The sequence below is a fragment of the Myxine glutinosa genome, chromosome 9, assembly GCF_964187855.1.
Source record: "Myxine glutinosa chromosome 9, kmMyxGlut1.1, whole genome shotgun sequence".
In the NCBI taxonomy this organism is placed as follows: Eukaryota; Metazoa; Chordata; class Myxini; order Myxiniformes; family Myxinidae; genus Myxine; species Myxine glutinosa.
The window spans coordinates 105,916,182-105,932,841 of record NC_136269.1 but is presented as its reverse complement, the minus strand read 5'-3'; the positions used below and the strand labels follow the sequence as shown (position 1 = coordinate 105,932,841).

The following is a 16,660-nucleotide window of genomic DNA, read 5'->3' as shown; positions in this document are numbered from 1 at the left end:
ATCGAGATGTTGTGGGGGATTTGAAACGAGCTGTGCATGCAAGAAACCCCTCAAACATCGCACAGCCGAAAGAATTCTGCATGGAGGAGTGGGCAAAAAATTCTCCCAGTCGATGTCAGAGACTCGTAGACAGTTATAAGAAACGCCTACTTGAGGTTGTTTCTGCCAAAGGGGGCAATACCACCTATTAGAGCCAAGGGTGTACTTACTTTTTCCACATGCGAAATTTGCATTTATGTTTATTTAAATTATACAATGGACTACAAAATGTAAATGTTTCATGATATTTGTTATATTATATCACCTTTATCTATCAATATTGTTGAAATGAAGATCAAATAGCTGTATGTTGAAATATGTTGAAAAAGTCAAAACTTTACATGGGGTGTACTTACTTTTTCACGTGACTGTAACTAGGGCTAATGTCTTTCACGTCTGGCAATTGAATGGTTTGGTACATTTCTTGAAATCGTATAACAACTTATATTTCATTGAAAATAAATCTACTGACAGGTTTGAGGAGCATATGTTAGTCAATTCATAGCATCATCTATCAGAACTCAAAGTAACTCACTCCAAGCATCTTGCTGCTGAAGCTACACATCAATTTTGCCATCTTGACCCCAATCCATACACACGTCAGTGTCTTGTGTGTTCCCAAACAAATGGTGGAATGTGTCAAAGTATGTTTTTCCAATCATGCATTACATGCCAATGCTGGATTATTGTGGTGGCTTTTGCAGCTCATTTATGGAAAGCCAGGAGGTTCTGCATTCGTGAGCTGCGCGTACAGCCCAGTACTTCATCACCAGCAAAACCCAGAGTTTTACGATGAGGTAAGAAACCTCCTATCAAACAAACTTGCATTGCACAAGTCCATTTCCCAGTTGCATTCGGTGCTTATTATTAGTGAGACCACTGGTCGATGTCTGTGGTTCACTGGTGAGAGATTTAGTGAAGTCGGTGCAGGATGAATATGAGTTGAATGCAGGATGAACTACATCGGCATCCGGTAGAGCGCATACCTCTGCAGGCTGAACAGTTTACATTTTGTGTCCCACTGATAGGCCGGATTTTGGATCTGGATCTCAACCCAAATCAAATCGGCTTGTTTTTGTCACCTAACCAACTCATCTTCCGAGTTTTGTCATAATCCGTCCACAACCTTTTGAAATATCATGCTATATACAGTACTATCAGGAGTACCTGGCGTTGCCATGCCGGGGGAGGGGGGGGGGGGGGGGGGTTAGGCAGGAGAGGTAGGGGTGAGGAAGGGAGTGGAAGGGGGTTCATCACCTTTTCGTTGAATATGTGCTGGTGAATGTGCCGTTCATCACGTTTCTGAGTTAAGTGTGATGCGGATCAGGAAGCCAACTTGGCTTCACGTTTTCTGCCAACTTCGTACACTTCTGGAATTGTTTGATTTATTTGTTTTCAAATATCTGGTGATTGTTTTGTATTTATTTAAGCGAATGTGTACTTGTATATAACTGTCATTAATTTAAAAAAGGCTTAGGCACTATGGAGTGACTTTTTTGTTTTTAACTCCAAAAAAACGAACTTTTTGTTTTCAATTATTTTTACATTTTTTTGGCCTAAAACACTCCCAGGCACTCACTGATGAATCTCTGAAAGTTTGACGAAGATCCGTTCAGCCATCTCTGAGCAAAATGGCGACACAGACAGACAGACAGACACACACACACACACACACACACACACACACAAACCAACAGCTCTCTTATATCGTAGATATACAGTATATAGTTGTTGGCTCTATCACTCAATGGTGAAGAAAGGTGTGTTTCTTTCTAAATTGTGTCCAATCAATTGAATTGGCCACAGGTGGACTCCAATCAAGTTGTAGAAACATTTCAAGGATGATCAAAGGAAATTGGATGCACCTAAGCTCAATTTGGAGTATCATAGCAAAGGGGTTTAACACTTGTTGACTCAGTACATTTCAGCTTTTCATTTTTTATTATTTTGTAAAAGTTTCTAAAAATATATGTACTGATATTATGGGGTATTATGTGTAGATCAGTGACAAAAATCTCAATTTAATCTATTTTAAATTCAGACTGAAAAACAACGAAATGTGAAAAAAGTCAAGGGGTGTGAATACTTTCTGAAGGCACTGTATATGTGGATATACCGATTGCTAATGAATAATGTGCTGTAAATAATAGTTCCCGATCGGGTGCATGTCGTAGGGAGTTGAGGATATTTATGTATAACAACACAAAGCATTTCATCCATTAGTGCTCTGGCATGTGTGGTGTGGTATTGTAAATAATTCTGTAAATGTACAAGTGATACACATTCAGGAGTTGCAATCAATAAGTATATAATTTGCACTATACATTATCAGATTAAGGACAAGGGAAACGTGAATATGTCATACAACGTGCTTGTATTTTGTATTGAGAGGCCTTTAACTTTACATCGAGCATGAAACCTTGATATCATGCAGCCATACAGTTAATCTATCAATGTATGATGGTGGAATATTGCTCCAAATGTCCTGAATTGCTTCCCACCATACATCCCAGTTACTTCATTATATGGTAGTTTGATTTACTTTTCTTAACTAACTTATGGTAACTTGATGGTCTTCTTATCTCAATTGTTGAATTAAATATTCTGTAGTGTTTGAAGTAAATTTGTGAGTGTGGTGTGATTCATTTTCCTTGTCTTCCCCTTATGTGTGCAGGTGAAGGTAGAGCTACCCACACAGTTACATGATCAGCACCATCTACTCTTCTCCTTCTCGCACGTGGGTTGTGATGTCGGCAGCAAAGGAGGCACAAAGAAACGTGACGGAGTTGAAACACAGGGCAAGTGTCACACACCACATTATTTGGCAATTTGCACCAATGAAGTGCCTTAGCAATTTAGGTGACGATGCTTTAACAAAATAATTGATCTTCGTTCATTCAAATTTAATTTGGAAAAAAACATATTTGAAATCTTGAAATATTTTGATAGAACAAATAATGTTCTTCAATATAATTATTGCTTCTGAACACATGTAATTGTTTGAACCACATTTTCCTTGTTTATTTTGAGCAGATACTCATTGTTTAAAAGTACTGCACAAAACACCAAATATATTTTTTTGTAAAGTTGTCTTGATTAAATTGGGGAATTAAATGATGGAATGCCATAAATTGATCAGAATCTGCCTGTTCCGTGAATGCAATGTTGAAATATTTCGCAAATTGCATCATCTGTGCATTTCATTAACTTAGTTTGCAAAATATTCCATCGTTTTGATTAATATTTGAGCCTCGTAAGCTTTACATGTGCAGTGGCAGTGTTAGGGCCATACAACCCATGCAATTACACGGGGCTCCGAAACAACAAGGGGCTCCACGCTGACCGACCTTGGTCCACAATCTTTTGAGACCGTGCCCCCGAGGGTGGTGATGTTGGTGGTGATGGGTAGTCTCACTTTGCTAACAAAACACATCAGTGTGTGAGTAGTGATGAACACAGCGCAAGAGGAACACTCCATTGCAAGGGGAAAAAAATGAAAAAATTAGGGAAGAGATTAGTAGAGAAAACAGGATAATTGGAATAACATCCATGTTTAATGTATACAAATGCAAAATGAATCACAATAAAATATGTACAACACCAATGGTAACACATATCAAAATTGTTTATCAAACCCACAGTACATTGTATGATTTAAAAAACAACAACCCTTCATTTAATCGACTGACCCACGGGCAAAACAGCGGAACGTTGGTTTCTTTTTTAAAATACAGAAATGGATTGGAGCGGATAAAGATTGAAGGTTCTGTTGTAATTTACGTTGAAGATATATCAAGAGCCAAGATACACCACATTTACTTTTGTAAGTTTATGTTTATAGAGTGTGAAGATTGTGGTGGCTACCGTTATTTTAATCGTAAAATAATTTGACATTTACCCAATGACAAGGGCCTCTTGGGCCACTAATGTATTTGTGATCATTGATGATTGCATGTTGTATCTTTTTCATGTCGATTTCAAAATCTTGCTTCTTTTCTGAATCATTTGGCTAATTGTCACATCTTGGTGGTGTTTTCCAGTGGGTTATGCATGGTTGCCCTTGCTGAGGGATGGTCGTGTGGTCAACCAAGAGCAGCAAATTGGTGTGGCAGCGTCTCTTTTACCTGGGTACCTGTCAGCACAAGATGGTGGTCAGGGAAAGGTAGGACAATGGATGCACGACATCATATTGACAGAATTAAATTTGGGGTTTGTGTCCACCAGACATATTATTACATAGACACATAAATATTTACACCTAAACCCCTAATGTCCTGAGGGCAGAGTAAATGAGATTCAGCATTCATGCCGTCTTATGCCTTGAGGGCAGAGTAACTTTAAGAATCAGCATTCATGCCGTCTTATGCCTTGAGGGCAGAATAACTTTGAGATTCAGCATTCATGCCGTCTTATGCCTTGAGGGCAGAGTAACTGTGAAATTCAGCATTCATGCCGTCTTATGCCTTGAGGGCAGAGTAACTGTGAGATTCAGCATTCATGCCGTCTTATGCCTTGAGGGCAGAGTAACTGTGAAATTCAGCATTCATGCCGTCTTATGCCTTGAGGGCAGAGTAACTGTGAGATTCAGCATTCATGCCATCTCATGCCTTGAGGGCAGAGTAACTGTGAGATTCAGCATTCATGCCGTCTTATGCCTTGAGGGCAGAGTAACTGTGAGATTCAGCATTCATGCCATCTCATGCCTTGAGGGCAGAGTAACTGTGAGATTCAGCATTCATGCCATCTCATGCCTTGAGGGCAGAGTAACTGTGTGATTCAGCATTCATGCCATCTTATGCCTTGAGGGCAGAGTAACTGTGAGATTCAGCATTCATGCCATCTCATGCCTTGAGGGCAGAGTAACTGTGAGATTCAGCATTCATGCCATCTCATGCCTTGAGGGCAGAGTAACTGTGAGATTCAGCATTCATGCCGTCTTATGCCTTGAGGGCAGAGTAACCGTGAGATTCAGCATTCATGCCGTCTAATGCCTTGAGGGCAGAATAACTGTGAGATTCAGCATTCATGCCGTCTTACGCCTTGAGGGCAGAGTAACTGTGAAATTCAGCATTCATGCCATCTCATGCCTTGAGGGCAGAGTAACTGTGAGATTCAGCATTCATGCCATCTTATGCCTTGAGGGCAGAATAACTGTGAGATTCAGCATTCATGCCATCTTATGCCTTGAGGGCAGAGTAACTGTGAGATTCAGCATTCATGCCATCTTATGCCTTGAGGGCAGAGTAACTGTGAAATTCAGCATTCATGCCATCTCATGCCTTGAGGGCAGAGTAACTGTGAGATTCAGCATTCATGCCATCTTATGCCTTGAGGGCAAAGTAACTGTGAGATTCAGCATTCATGCCATCTTATGCCTTGAGGGCAGAATAACTGTGAGATTCAGCATTCATGCCGTCTCATGCCTTGAGGGCAGAGTAACTGTGAGATTCAGCATTCATGCCGTCTTATGCCTTGAGGGCAGAGTAACCGTGAGATTCAGCATTCATGCCCTCTTATGCCTTGAGGGCAGAGTAACTTTAAGAATCAGCATTCATGCCGTCTTATGCGAGTAACTGTGAAATTCAGCATTCATGCCATCTCATGCCTTGAGGGCAGAGTAACTGTGAGATTCAGCATGCATGCCGTCTTATGCCTTGAGGGCAGAATAACTGAGATTCAGCATTCATGCCGTCTTATGCCTTGAGGGCAGAGTAACTGTGACATTCAGCATTCATGCCATCTCATGCCTTGAGGGCAGAGTAACTGAGATTCAGCATTCATGCCGTCTTATGCCTTGAGGGCAGAATAACTAAGATTCAGCATTCATGCCGTCTTATGCCTTGAGGGCAGAGTAACTGTGAGATTCAGCATTCATGCCGTCTTATGCCTTGAGGGCAGAGTAACTGTGAGATTCGGCATTCATGCCGTCTTATGCCTTGAGGGCAGAGTATATGTGAGATTCAGCATTCATGCCGCCTTATGCTTTGAGGGCAGAGTAACTGAGATTCAGCATTCATGCCGTCTTATGCCTTGAGGGCAGAATAACTGTGAGATTCAGCATTCATGCTGTCTTATGCCTTGAGGGCAGAATAACTGTTAGATTCAGCATTCATTCCGTCTTATGCCTTGAGGGCAGAGTAACAGTGAAATTCAGCATTCATGCCATCTCATGCCTTGAGGGCAGAGTAACTGTGAGATTCAGCATTAATGCCGTCTTATGCCGTGAGGGCAGAATAACTGTGAGATTCAGCATTCATGCCGTCTTATGCCTTGAGGGCAGAGTAACTGTGAGATTCAGCATTCATGCCGTCTTATGCCTTGAGGGCAGAGTAACTGTGAGATTCAGCATTCATGCCGTCTTATGCCTTGAGGGCAGAGTAACTGTGAGATTCAGCATTCATGCCGTCTTATGCCTTGAGGGCAGGATAACTGTGAGATTCAGCATTCATGCCGTCTTATGCCTTGAGGGCAGAGTAACTGTGAGATTCAGCATTCATGCCATCTTATGCCTTGAGGGCAGTGTAACTGTGAGATTCAGCATTCATGCCGTCTTATGCCTTGAGGGCAGAGTAACTGTGAGATTCAGCATTCATGCCATCTCATGCCTTGAGGGCAGTAACTGTGAGATTCAGCATTCATGCTGTCATGCCTTGAGGGCAGAGTAACTGTGAGATTCAGCATTCATGCCGTCTTATGCTTTGAGGGCAGAGTAACTGTGAGATTCAGCATTCATGCCGTCTTATGCCTTGAGGGCAGAATAACTGTGAGATTCAGCATTCATGCCATCTTATGCCTTGAGGGCAGAGTAACTGTGAGATTCAGCATTCATGCCGTCTTATGCCTTGAGGGCAGAGTAACTGTGAAATTCAGCATTCATGCCTTGAGGGCAGTAACTGTGAGATTCAGCATTCATGCCGTCTTATGCCTTGAGGGCAGAGTAACTGTGAGATTGAGTACTCGGTCACATACAGCAGCAAATAGCGCTGTTTATTTCATGCAAAACGCAAAGGAAGACTTTAAAAGACCCTTCCTATGTCCTTTTTATCAAGACGGTGTTGGTATGTTGTTTTATAAACTTTCTAGTTTTGAGTGTAATCTGTCTGAGTTCAGCTGAATAAGTTACATTTGTTTTCTGAAATTAAAAATCCAGTTGATGCTTTCTGGGGTGCATCATGGTGGTAGTTTTAGTCGCTTGATTAAACAGGTTTGTAACAATATGAACTACAATTCTTGCCTTTATTGTCTCAACAATTGCCTATTCATACGACCACTTGATTGTAAATGCAGAGCTTTCTAAAACTTCTTTACGGTGTAGCCCACAGGGAAAAGCCATCTCGAATAGTGTTTGTCCGTATGTATGTATGTATGTATGTATGTATGTATGTATGTATGTATGTATGTATGTATGTCCCCTCAAACGTATACCAATTAGAGCTGAGGATCTGGTCACATGACAGGGTGACGTGATTACGTCTGATGTCATTGCAGCTGTACGGTGGATGACTCTCCACACGCCGGCATTTTGATTCCAATTTCGTTCAGGCCAAACATATCGTCGAACCTGTCATATATCACAATTGCCATGCTCTACCTTTTCGTTTTTCATTCAGTGTGAAACATAAACAAACCGATTGTTAAAATGATCAACAAATATCGAAAGCATCGGCGTTACGTCTCTTGCAACAATACAGTACGTATAGGCCTTAGGCTTCATGCCTCACCTTCGGGCCGCTTCAGACAAATTAAGCCCAGGTTTCTTAATACAGTAGTGCATCATTTCAGTGGTATTGTTTTCATGATAGTAATAATAATAATGATAGAGTAAATATAACCATAACAGTTTAATCCTAATGTCGTGAATACAAAGTTGATGGTTTGAAGCGGTGTATGGTTCATGAAGCAATGATAAGCGGTGTACAGTACTAATAACCGCGGAAGTAAGGAATTTGCCCCTGTTTTTTGATAGTGATATCATTTTCGAAATAATGATAACTTAATGTTAATATTATAGTCAATCTAATCGTAACACCAAGCAGGAAGGGTCATTCCTCTTTGGGGTATATAGATTACAGTCGATCTATGGTCGGGTCTCAACAACATTGGGTGTTTGTTCATTTACCAAGTTTCTTGTGGAGAAAGCCATTTGGTTTAAGTATTCGGGCAAGCACTCCATTTAAAACTATTAAGGAACGGCTGGTTTGGCAAGCGCTAACTAGCTGCTTGGTAAATGAGCACAACCCGGTCTTTCTCCTTTTCAGTTTCGTGTTAAACAGCAGGAAAAGTGGGTTTCATTGGTGGTTTTCAAAACAAAACATTAAGTGGTGGGTTTCAAAAGGCCGCTACGAAAAACGCTACTTTAGCTGCAGGGTCATGTTATTTACCCAACCCTTGTGGGGTATATAGATTACAGTAGATCTTCGCTCAGTTTAAGTAAAACTTACCTCACAGACGTCGGGATTCCTCCAAATGTATTTGTTTAACGTTATAAGCAGCATTAGCAACTGTTTAAAAAGCTAATCATATGTTTGTGGTTTATAATATTTTACAAGCCCGGCTACGCCGCTGTTAGACTTTCAGTCTTGTTTTACATTGCTCAAAAAGTCAAAAATTCAGTACAGTATTAGGAGAAGCTTTGAGGTGAATATGAAATTTTGAAGAAAACATTTATTGCTCAAATTTTTATCCTCACAGCATACAGGGCCGGAGATCAAATGGGTCGATGGAGGTAAACCGATCTTTAAAGTATCCACTCACCTCATCTCAACCATTTACACGCAGGTTTGTTTGCATGCCTACATTAGTTTTCTCTACTTTGTGAAATCTCATAATCAGCTCTTGTAATTATTTTACTTTGTTCTAAATTGTATAAATATTAAGAAAGGATAATGATCCTTCCTGTAGGCTGTTTGCCAGATTTATTTTTCTTCATTATATCTCCAGATCCCCCACGCTTTCTATTCTATTATGGCTTTGTGTAAGTTTATAATGTTCTTGTTTTAACTTCCTTTTGTTTGTTTGTTGTAGATTTGTTATGTTGCTCATTTAAGTTAAAAACTGATTTTTTTTTTTAGTTCAACTAGTTCTGATGTTTGTTGGTGGCTCTTAAGGCAGCCATAAACTATCTGACATGACGAAACCAAATCGTCAGCAACGAATCTTGGACAAACTTGTTTTATCGGAGACTGCTGCACACGACACAACTGACGGCTACACGATTTTCATTAAACAAAACGATGACGAAGAAGAAATGCAGGGAGAGGATGAGAATGCTAAAATCTTTGATTACCTCGGCCACCTAAGATGGACAGAGGTTATGTTTTCACCCCTGTCTGTCTGTGTGTAGGATATCTTAAAATGTTATGGACGGATTCGGATGGAATTTGCAGCACAGGTTGGGTGTGCGACAATGACGAATTGATTAGATTTTGGTGAAAATCCAGATCCGGACACTGGAATTTTTAAGTGATTCTTCACCATTGAGAAATATGGCCAAAAACGATAGACAGCACAATATCTCAAAAAGTTGTGGATGGATGATAAAACTTGGTGGATGATTTGGGTAGATGGCAAGAGCAAACTGATCAGCCTTTTGCAAACTGATCAGCTGATCAAACAGCTGCTGATCAGATCAGCTGATCAGCTGATTTTGCAAACTGATCAAGAGCAAACTGATCAGCCAAACAGCACGTTGCTGTTGTTGGGGTTCTTGTTGGGGGGGTCAATATTTGAAATATGCACCCACTGGGCGGACAGCTGCCAGACCCCATCCACATTTTTCGCTCGACTCCACCCACCATGGCACCCAGGCGAAATAATATGGCCGCCATCTTGGTTTCCTGGTGGGCCTGACACATTAGGCCTGTAGGTCTCAGCTGTTTATGCACTGCCCAGGTTTAGTGCATCAGATTTCCCTTGGTTTTGTTTGGGTCGATTGTTATGCATGATGAAGGACCCCGAAAGATCTAATCATATGTTGAATAATAGTAAGGTTTAATCAAGCCTGTCAGCACACACAGTACGTCAGAATGCATGGTATTCAAGTGTTGTGTTACATTATGTTATGTTACATAATTAAGCATTACGTTACACAAATTACTAATGCAATTTATATGAGCATTGACTCTAAACACACACACATACAATATACATATACACACTTTAGACACAGGCTGCACATTACATGATGTTGGAGACTGCGGCACATGACACGATGGTGCAAGATTGTCACAAATAACTCATCGTCAAAGTTGAACATGTTCAACTTTTATGATTGTTGCCGAAGCAACTGAAACACTAATTTACGATGATTGCCCAGCACCACTGTTACGTGCTCCTCCCCAAACCCCGGTCACGGTGTACCTCCGAGCCCCGAAAGGAGTCACGGCAGAAAGATGTGTTATTATGTGTGTCAATGACCAATGGTGAAACCACACCAACCAATTGTTACCAAAAAACAAGTATTGTATTAATGTCACACAAGAATAACAGCACAAGGTCAATATACTTTCAATTGCACAACCAAAATACCATATTCCTATGATGGTACCATCAGTTTCTTACTCGATAACTCACTGTGCTCCACGTGAGCGAAAAGTAACATTCCCCAAAGTCTCTGTCCCGGCACCAGGCCAAAGTCGATCCACGCTCCTGTGATCACAAGAAACATGTCGTATCGAGACCAGAATCCAGGTCGGCTGACAGTCAACGCTGCCGAAGAGCCGCAAAGGTGCACCCAAAAGGCGACTGGGAAATCACACCTTCGGGTATGAATGTTCAGCGGCTCCCAAACGGAGAACCGCAAATTCCCAATCGAAATCCACATTACACACGCAAACTAGGCTAACGGCTGGGCATGGTGAAATGGCTAGAGCGAGGTGAAAAGGCTGGAGCGAGGCAAAATGGCGGGAGCGAGGCGAAATGGTGGGAGCGAGGCGAAATGGCGGGAGCGAGGCGAAATGGCAGGCGGGCCCGTAATGGAGGCGTACCTGCTCTCCAACAACGATTCTCTTCGGAATCAACCGCAAAACCCGTCACGCAGGTTTATCTGTCACAGCGATCACTACTCTGTCACAGGAATCCCTTTCCCAGGAAAACCAAAGTTCGCTCGTGACCCACGTTCGCCAGCGTCTGCTCGAGACCTCACAGTAGCTCGGCTTTTCTTCCCGACCTCACTTGCTCCGCTCTCGCTTCCTCTTCTTCTCTTCCGGTTTCTCCCGATCCATTTCGTTTTTCTTTTAAAACACTAATTTTTCCTTTTGAAAACATTTATCTCCATTTCATTTAAACGATAACAATAATAGTACATGGAACTAAAAATGTTTCCAGTGGATGAAAACCACAACGACGGAAGTGACAAATCCGTAACACCACACATTACGTGATTATCAAAAACTGTTCCAACAATCTTGTTGCGTTGCGTCAGCTCCTGTGCAGCGGCCCTAACTGATCCATCGTATGATTGTCAATGCCGACGCACCAAAATGTGTGCCTCACTGAAATGGAGTGCTAGAATTTGGCTCAGGCTTGATGGATATAACTGCCTTTTTCTGGATAGAAATTTTCTGATGTGTCCTTACATCCTGAATTTCCCTTTATTGTCCAACCAGGATCCCCACATGCACAACTTCTTCAAATGCTGTGAACAGATGAAAGAATGCAACCTTGCTAGTGGCTCAATGCTTGTCAAATTCCTAAAGGTGAGCGAGGGTTCATGGTTCAGTATTTTGTTTCTGGAGTTCCTATTTGCTGTTAAACATTGCTCCATTAAATCACATTGTTCTCCAGCTTTTGTCATGAATTACATTACGTTGGAGCCAGGAGAAGGCTGCTTTTCTGATTTGGAATTGGAAGGATTGGAATATAGAGCTGCTATGTTCATCTCTTGTAGAGTCTTCATGCCACAGAACCTCACGTGGTCATTTGCTTTGTGCCGACACTGCTAAATCAGCTTTTCCATGTGCTCACACATGCCACGGACGAGGATATTGCGGTCAACTCTGCTCGGTGAGGCAGCCTTCGATTTGTACTCCGGTTGGGGAATTTTTCTTTATTCTTTATTACTTCTTAGATTTTTTTTTTTCATGGAAAAATTATGAACTAAAGCGTCTGAAGTTTTCAAAGCATTTGTATGTAATCAGTTTTTATCCGATCTCTAACGAACAGGGTGCTCGTACATTTTGTCTCTCTATGCAATGAGGAAGGACAAGAACACTGTCTACACTCGTACATAAAAGCAAGTCTTTGCAGTCCCATAGACAAATTATATTTTTGTGCTTTTCCTCTTTTATTAGAATCACGAACACACTGAAATATTTCCGAATATTTTGCTATGAACTGTTCACCTGCTGCAATTGAAGGTAGTTTTACTCCTTTTCCTTCCCTGCGCAGTACGTGTTCAGAACGGAAGTGTGGAGCGGTTCAAAATGTCGGACTGTTCATGAAGAGCTTGCAAAAGCCATGACGTCTCTGCTGAAGACTTCTGCTGACTTCCTGACCTCCAATAAACTGCTGAGGGTACCACCCGATCTGCACATTGTTTTGATTGTCCTTGTATATCTACACCACTCACAATAAGTTAGGGATATTGGCAGGTTCTTCGGTGTGGTTGATTTTGTGTATTAATTATGTTGAAAAAAGTTGTTGGTCCTAATTCTATGGTTATTAATGAGTGTGAAAAAACACAGCATTCTTGATTTCAATACCCTAACCCTAACCCCTATAAAAAAAATCAACTCACTCCCACAATATCCCTAACTTATTGTGAGTAGTGTATTTTTCTGCCTTTCCATCCATATCACTCTATGAAGCTTTTACACACGATGACACCTCATTGTTCTCAATGAAAGTGCGATGACCCAACATCCATTTTGCTCTCCTTGTCTTTTGATACCCCACAACTCCCAATCAATTTTCATTATTTTACCTGCTTCCCTCACCATACACTATACCTGCAGTACTCGTGGTTCTTTTTTCAAATCCTCATCAAGTCGATGGCGCAGCATCTCATCGAGAGTGGCCGGATTAAGGTGGGCAATTTTGGTATGGGGATCCTACTTGGATTATGTTATTCGGATTATGTTCTGATGCCCAATGTGTAACAGGTTGTGTTTAAATAATGAATATGTATTACTCCTGGGTGAAAGTGCAAGCCTTACCACCTCTTATTCTCAGCTTGTAGACACATTTGTTATGTCTGAGCCTTAATACTCCTGTTTTGGTTTTCTGTAGATGTGATCACATTTTACATTGCAGACCTGCTTGCTTCGACGCAAACTGCATATTTCATGCAAAAATTACTAGCATGCAATTTGTACATCATTCTGGAAAATTTGTACACCACAATATTGTAGTAAAATAAATACATTATTATAAAAATGACTGAGAGGTTCATTATTCATCAATTATTATTTAAGAAAATGACTGAGGGGGTCACAATTGGCGACAAAATCCGGTAACGGACAGATTGGGAAACACGCATTTAAATCGCTCATAAAAGATGAACAGCACGATTGAGAAACACGCATGTTATTAACTAATTAAGTTGACACCTTTTAATCTCTTAATGAAAGTTAGCATAAATATTTGTAACCCCAATTAGCAACGACCACAATTGGATGTCAGTGATCAGAATGTCCTTGTTAACCTCAGCCCTTGTGTCTGTTTTTATCCCTCTTTTTCCTCTGTGATAACTCTCAAATCACCCCCATTGTCCTTTCACATCATACAACTGCATTTCAATATGGCGGATCCATGTGCACTAGCTGTGAACCCCAGTGCATGCTCTGCTGAGATGGTGTCTCAGTGCTGTGGGAGCACAGACGTGACAATTGTGGGGTGAGGGGGAGAAACCGCTCTGCGGGGGATCGAGGTGCCTGGCCTGTAAAATGTGGCTACACTACTCGCACGCTGGAGAGATGATACAGGGAAACACAACAGACGGAGAGAGACCCCAGGTATGCCGGATGAGACACGCTAAATGGGACATGCCAAACTGGTGGAGAAGGGTCTGAAAGGTCACAAGAGTATGAAGGTGATCCGCTGAAAAGTGTCAACCTCTCCCGACCTGCCAAATCGGCTTGCGTCATGTCTCCGGACACTTCACAACAGGGAAGACCGCACACACCTACACCATACAGTTCTGTCTATTCTTCTGTTCATCCTGTGTTTGTCCGCCTGTGAAGAATAAACTAAGAATATCCATTGGAACCGTTACCATCTCGGATATGCATGCCTATAAAGTTTCTCTGTTAAAGCGCGGCGTTACGCGCGCTGCTTGCGAGCAAGGAGGAAGCGGACAAGCGGTAACTTATAAGCGTCTTTATTTCAGGAGCTCACTGTAACACTGGCGCGCTCCGGGCTGCGCGCCCGGTGTATATCATGAGTCCACGCCTACCCCTCGGGCGTGGCCACTGCCCACTTGGTGCGTGGAATGATGTCACCACGCCAGTGGGCTTTTGTGTCCGCCACACGCGCCCCCCCAGAATTCCCGCGCACCTGGAGGGCCAGTTTGCGGTGCAGACGAATGACCCGGCCGAAGCGCCCCCTGGCGATCGGCGGCGTCCGGGGTGCAGGGATGCCAGGTGGGATGCCCCTGGCTGCCCCTGGGATGGGTGCAGGACCGGGGGGCGGCATGGCGGCGGGGCTGGGCGGTGCCGGGGGTCCGCCCGCAGGGGGGCGGCCCCGACGTGGGGGTCGGGCCACTGGTTGTGGATGGTCCACGTCGAGGTGGGCCGGCTTGAGGCGGTCTACCGAAACGCGGTCAGGAGTACCGCCGATGTCCAGGGTGAAGTGCTTCGCCCCGGTCTCCAGCACGCGGAAAGGCCCGTCGTACGGGGGCCGCAGTGGTGTCCGGTGGGCATCGTGGCGGACGAAGACGTACTCCGCCGTGCGAAGCTCCGGGGCGACGTGCGTCGGTGGGTGCCCGTGGCATGCCGTTGGCACCGGGGCGAACCTCTGGGCGGTCTCTTGCAGAGCGGAGCGCTGCTGTGCCGCGGACCATGGTGCCGTGGAGTCGGGGAGGAACTCGCCCGGCACCCGCAGCGGTTGCCTGAAGACCAACTCCGCCGCGGATGCACGCAGGTCCTCCTTGGGCGCCGTCCGGAGGCCCAGCAGGACCCAAGGGAGCCTGTCGACCCAGCCGCCGTCGCGGAGGGTGGCCCGGAGCGCGGCCTTCAATGAGCGGTGAAATCGCTCACACAGGCCGTTAGCCTGGGGGTGGTAGGCCGTGGTTCGGTGCAGCCGGACCCCGAGCCCCTGCGCGACCGCCCCCCAAAGCTCCGAGGTGAACTGGGGGCCGCGGTCGGACGAGATGTCTGAGGGGGCGCCGAACCGGGCGACCCAGGTGGCGATGAAAGCCTGCGCGACATCGGCCGCCGTTGTCGACACCAAGGGCACGGCCTCCGGCCACCGGGTGGTGCGGTCCACCATGGTGAGGACGTAGGTGAAACCCCGCGAGGGGGGCAGAGGTCCCACCAGGTCCACGTGGACGTGGTCAAACCGGCGTTCCGGCACCGTGAACGGGGCCAACGGGGCCTGGGTGTGCCGGTGCACCTTGGTGCGCTGGCACGCGAGGCACGTCCTGGCCCAGCCGCGGACGGCCTTCCGGAGGCCATGCCAGACGAACTTGTCGGCGATCAGCCTTTGGGAGGCCCTCGCGCCCGGGTGGGACAGGCCGTGGATGGCGTCAAACACCTGGCGCTGCCAGCCCGTGGGCACGATGGGGCGAGGACGCCCGAGGGAGACGTCGCACAAGAGGGCCGCGGCCGCGCCGTCGAACGCCACCTCGGTGACGCGGAGGCCCGTGACGGCGGTCCGCAAGGCCTGGACGTCGGGGTCAGCGGCCTGGTCCGCTGCCATCCGGGCATAGTCGATGCCGAGGTGGACTGCGTGGGCGACGGCCCGGGAAAGGCAATCCGCCACCGGGTTGTCCTTCCCCGCGACGTGCTGGATGTCCGTCGTGTACTCGGACACGGCCGAGAGGTGACGCTGCTGCCGGGCCGACCACGGCTCGGTGACCTTGCCCATCGCGAAGATCAGCGGCTTGTGGTCGACGAAGGCAGTGAACGCCCGGCCCTCGAGCAGATGGCGGAAGTGCCTGACCGCCAAGTGAAGCCCGAGCAACTCGCGGTCGAAGGTACTGTAACGGCGTTCGGGCGGGCGAAGCTGCCGGCTAAAGAACGCCAGCGGTTGCCAAGCTCCACGCACCCATTGCTCGTGCACCGCGCCCACCGCGTAGTCCGAGGCATCGGTGGTGAGGGCGATCGATGCATCGGGCGCCGGGTGCGCGAGTATGGTGGCGTTAGCCAAGGCGAGCTTCGCGCCCGTGAACGCCGTGTCCATCTGCTCGGTCCAGGTAACGTCGCCTTTGCCCGGCTTACCTCGGAGAGCTTCGTGCAGGGGGCGCAGGAGCTGGGCGATACGGGGCAGGAACCGATGGTAAAAGTTCACCATGCCCAGGAACTCCTGCAGCCCTCTGATCGTGCGGGGGCGCGGAAACCCCTTCACCGCCTCCACCTTGGCCGGCAGGGGGACGGCTCCGTGCCTGGTGACACGGTGCCCCAGAAAATCGATTATGGTGGCGCCGAACTGGGACTTTGCGGGGTTCACAATCAGGCCATGCTGG

The 16,660-nt window shown here is 45.4% G+C and overlaps 1 protein-coding gene across 6 annotated transcripts in view; it reads left to right on the top strand.

Moving 5' to 3' along the window:
- DOCK9 (dedicator of cytokinesis 9) overlaps positions 1 to 16,660 on the top strand; it is a 287,811-nt gene that overhangs the window by 186,359 nt on the left and 84,792 nt on the right. For all 6 annotated transcript variants that reach the window (XM_068128621.2, XM_068128622.2, XM_068128618.2 and 3 more), the window contains exons 19-27: positions 744 to 836; positions 2,714 to 2,837; positions 4,080 to 4,201; positions 8,731 to 8,817; positions 11,646 to 11,735; positions 11,927 to 12,042; positions 12,202 to 12,271; positions 12,427 to 12,552; positions 12,993 to 13,064. In XM_068128621.2, the coding sequence (XP_067984722.1) occupies positions 744 to 836; positions 2,714 to 2,837; positions 4,080 to 4,201; positions 8,731 to 8,817; positions 11,646 to 11,735; positions 11,927 to 12,042; positions 12,202 to 12,271; positions 12,427 to 12,552; positions 12,993 to 13,064 (900 nt within the window). The remainder of the gene's footprint in view (positions 1 to 743; positions 837 to 2,713; positions 2,838 to 4,079; positions 4,202 to 8,730; positions 8,818 to 11,645; positions 11,736 to 11,926; positions 12,043 to 12,201; positions 12,272 to 12,426; positions 12,553 to 12,992; positions 13,065 to 16,660) is intronic.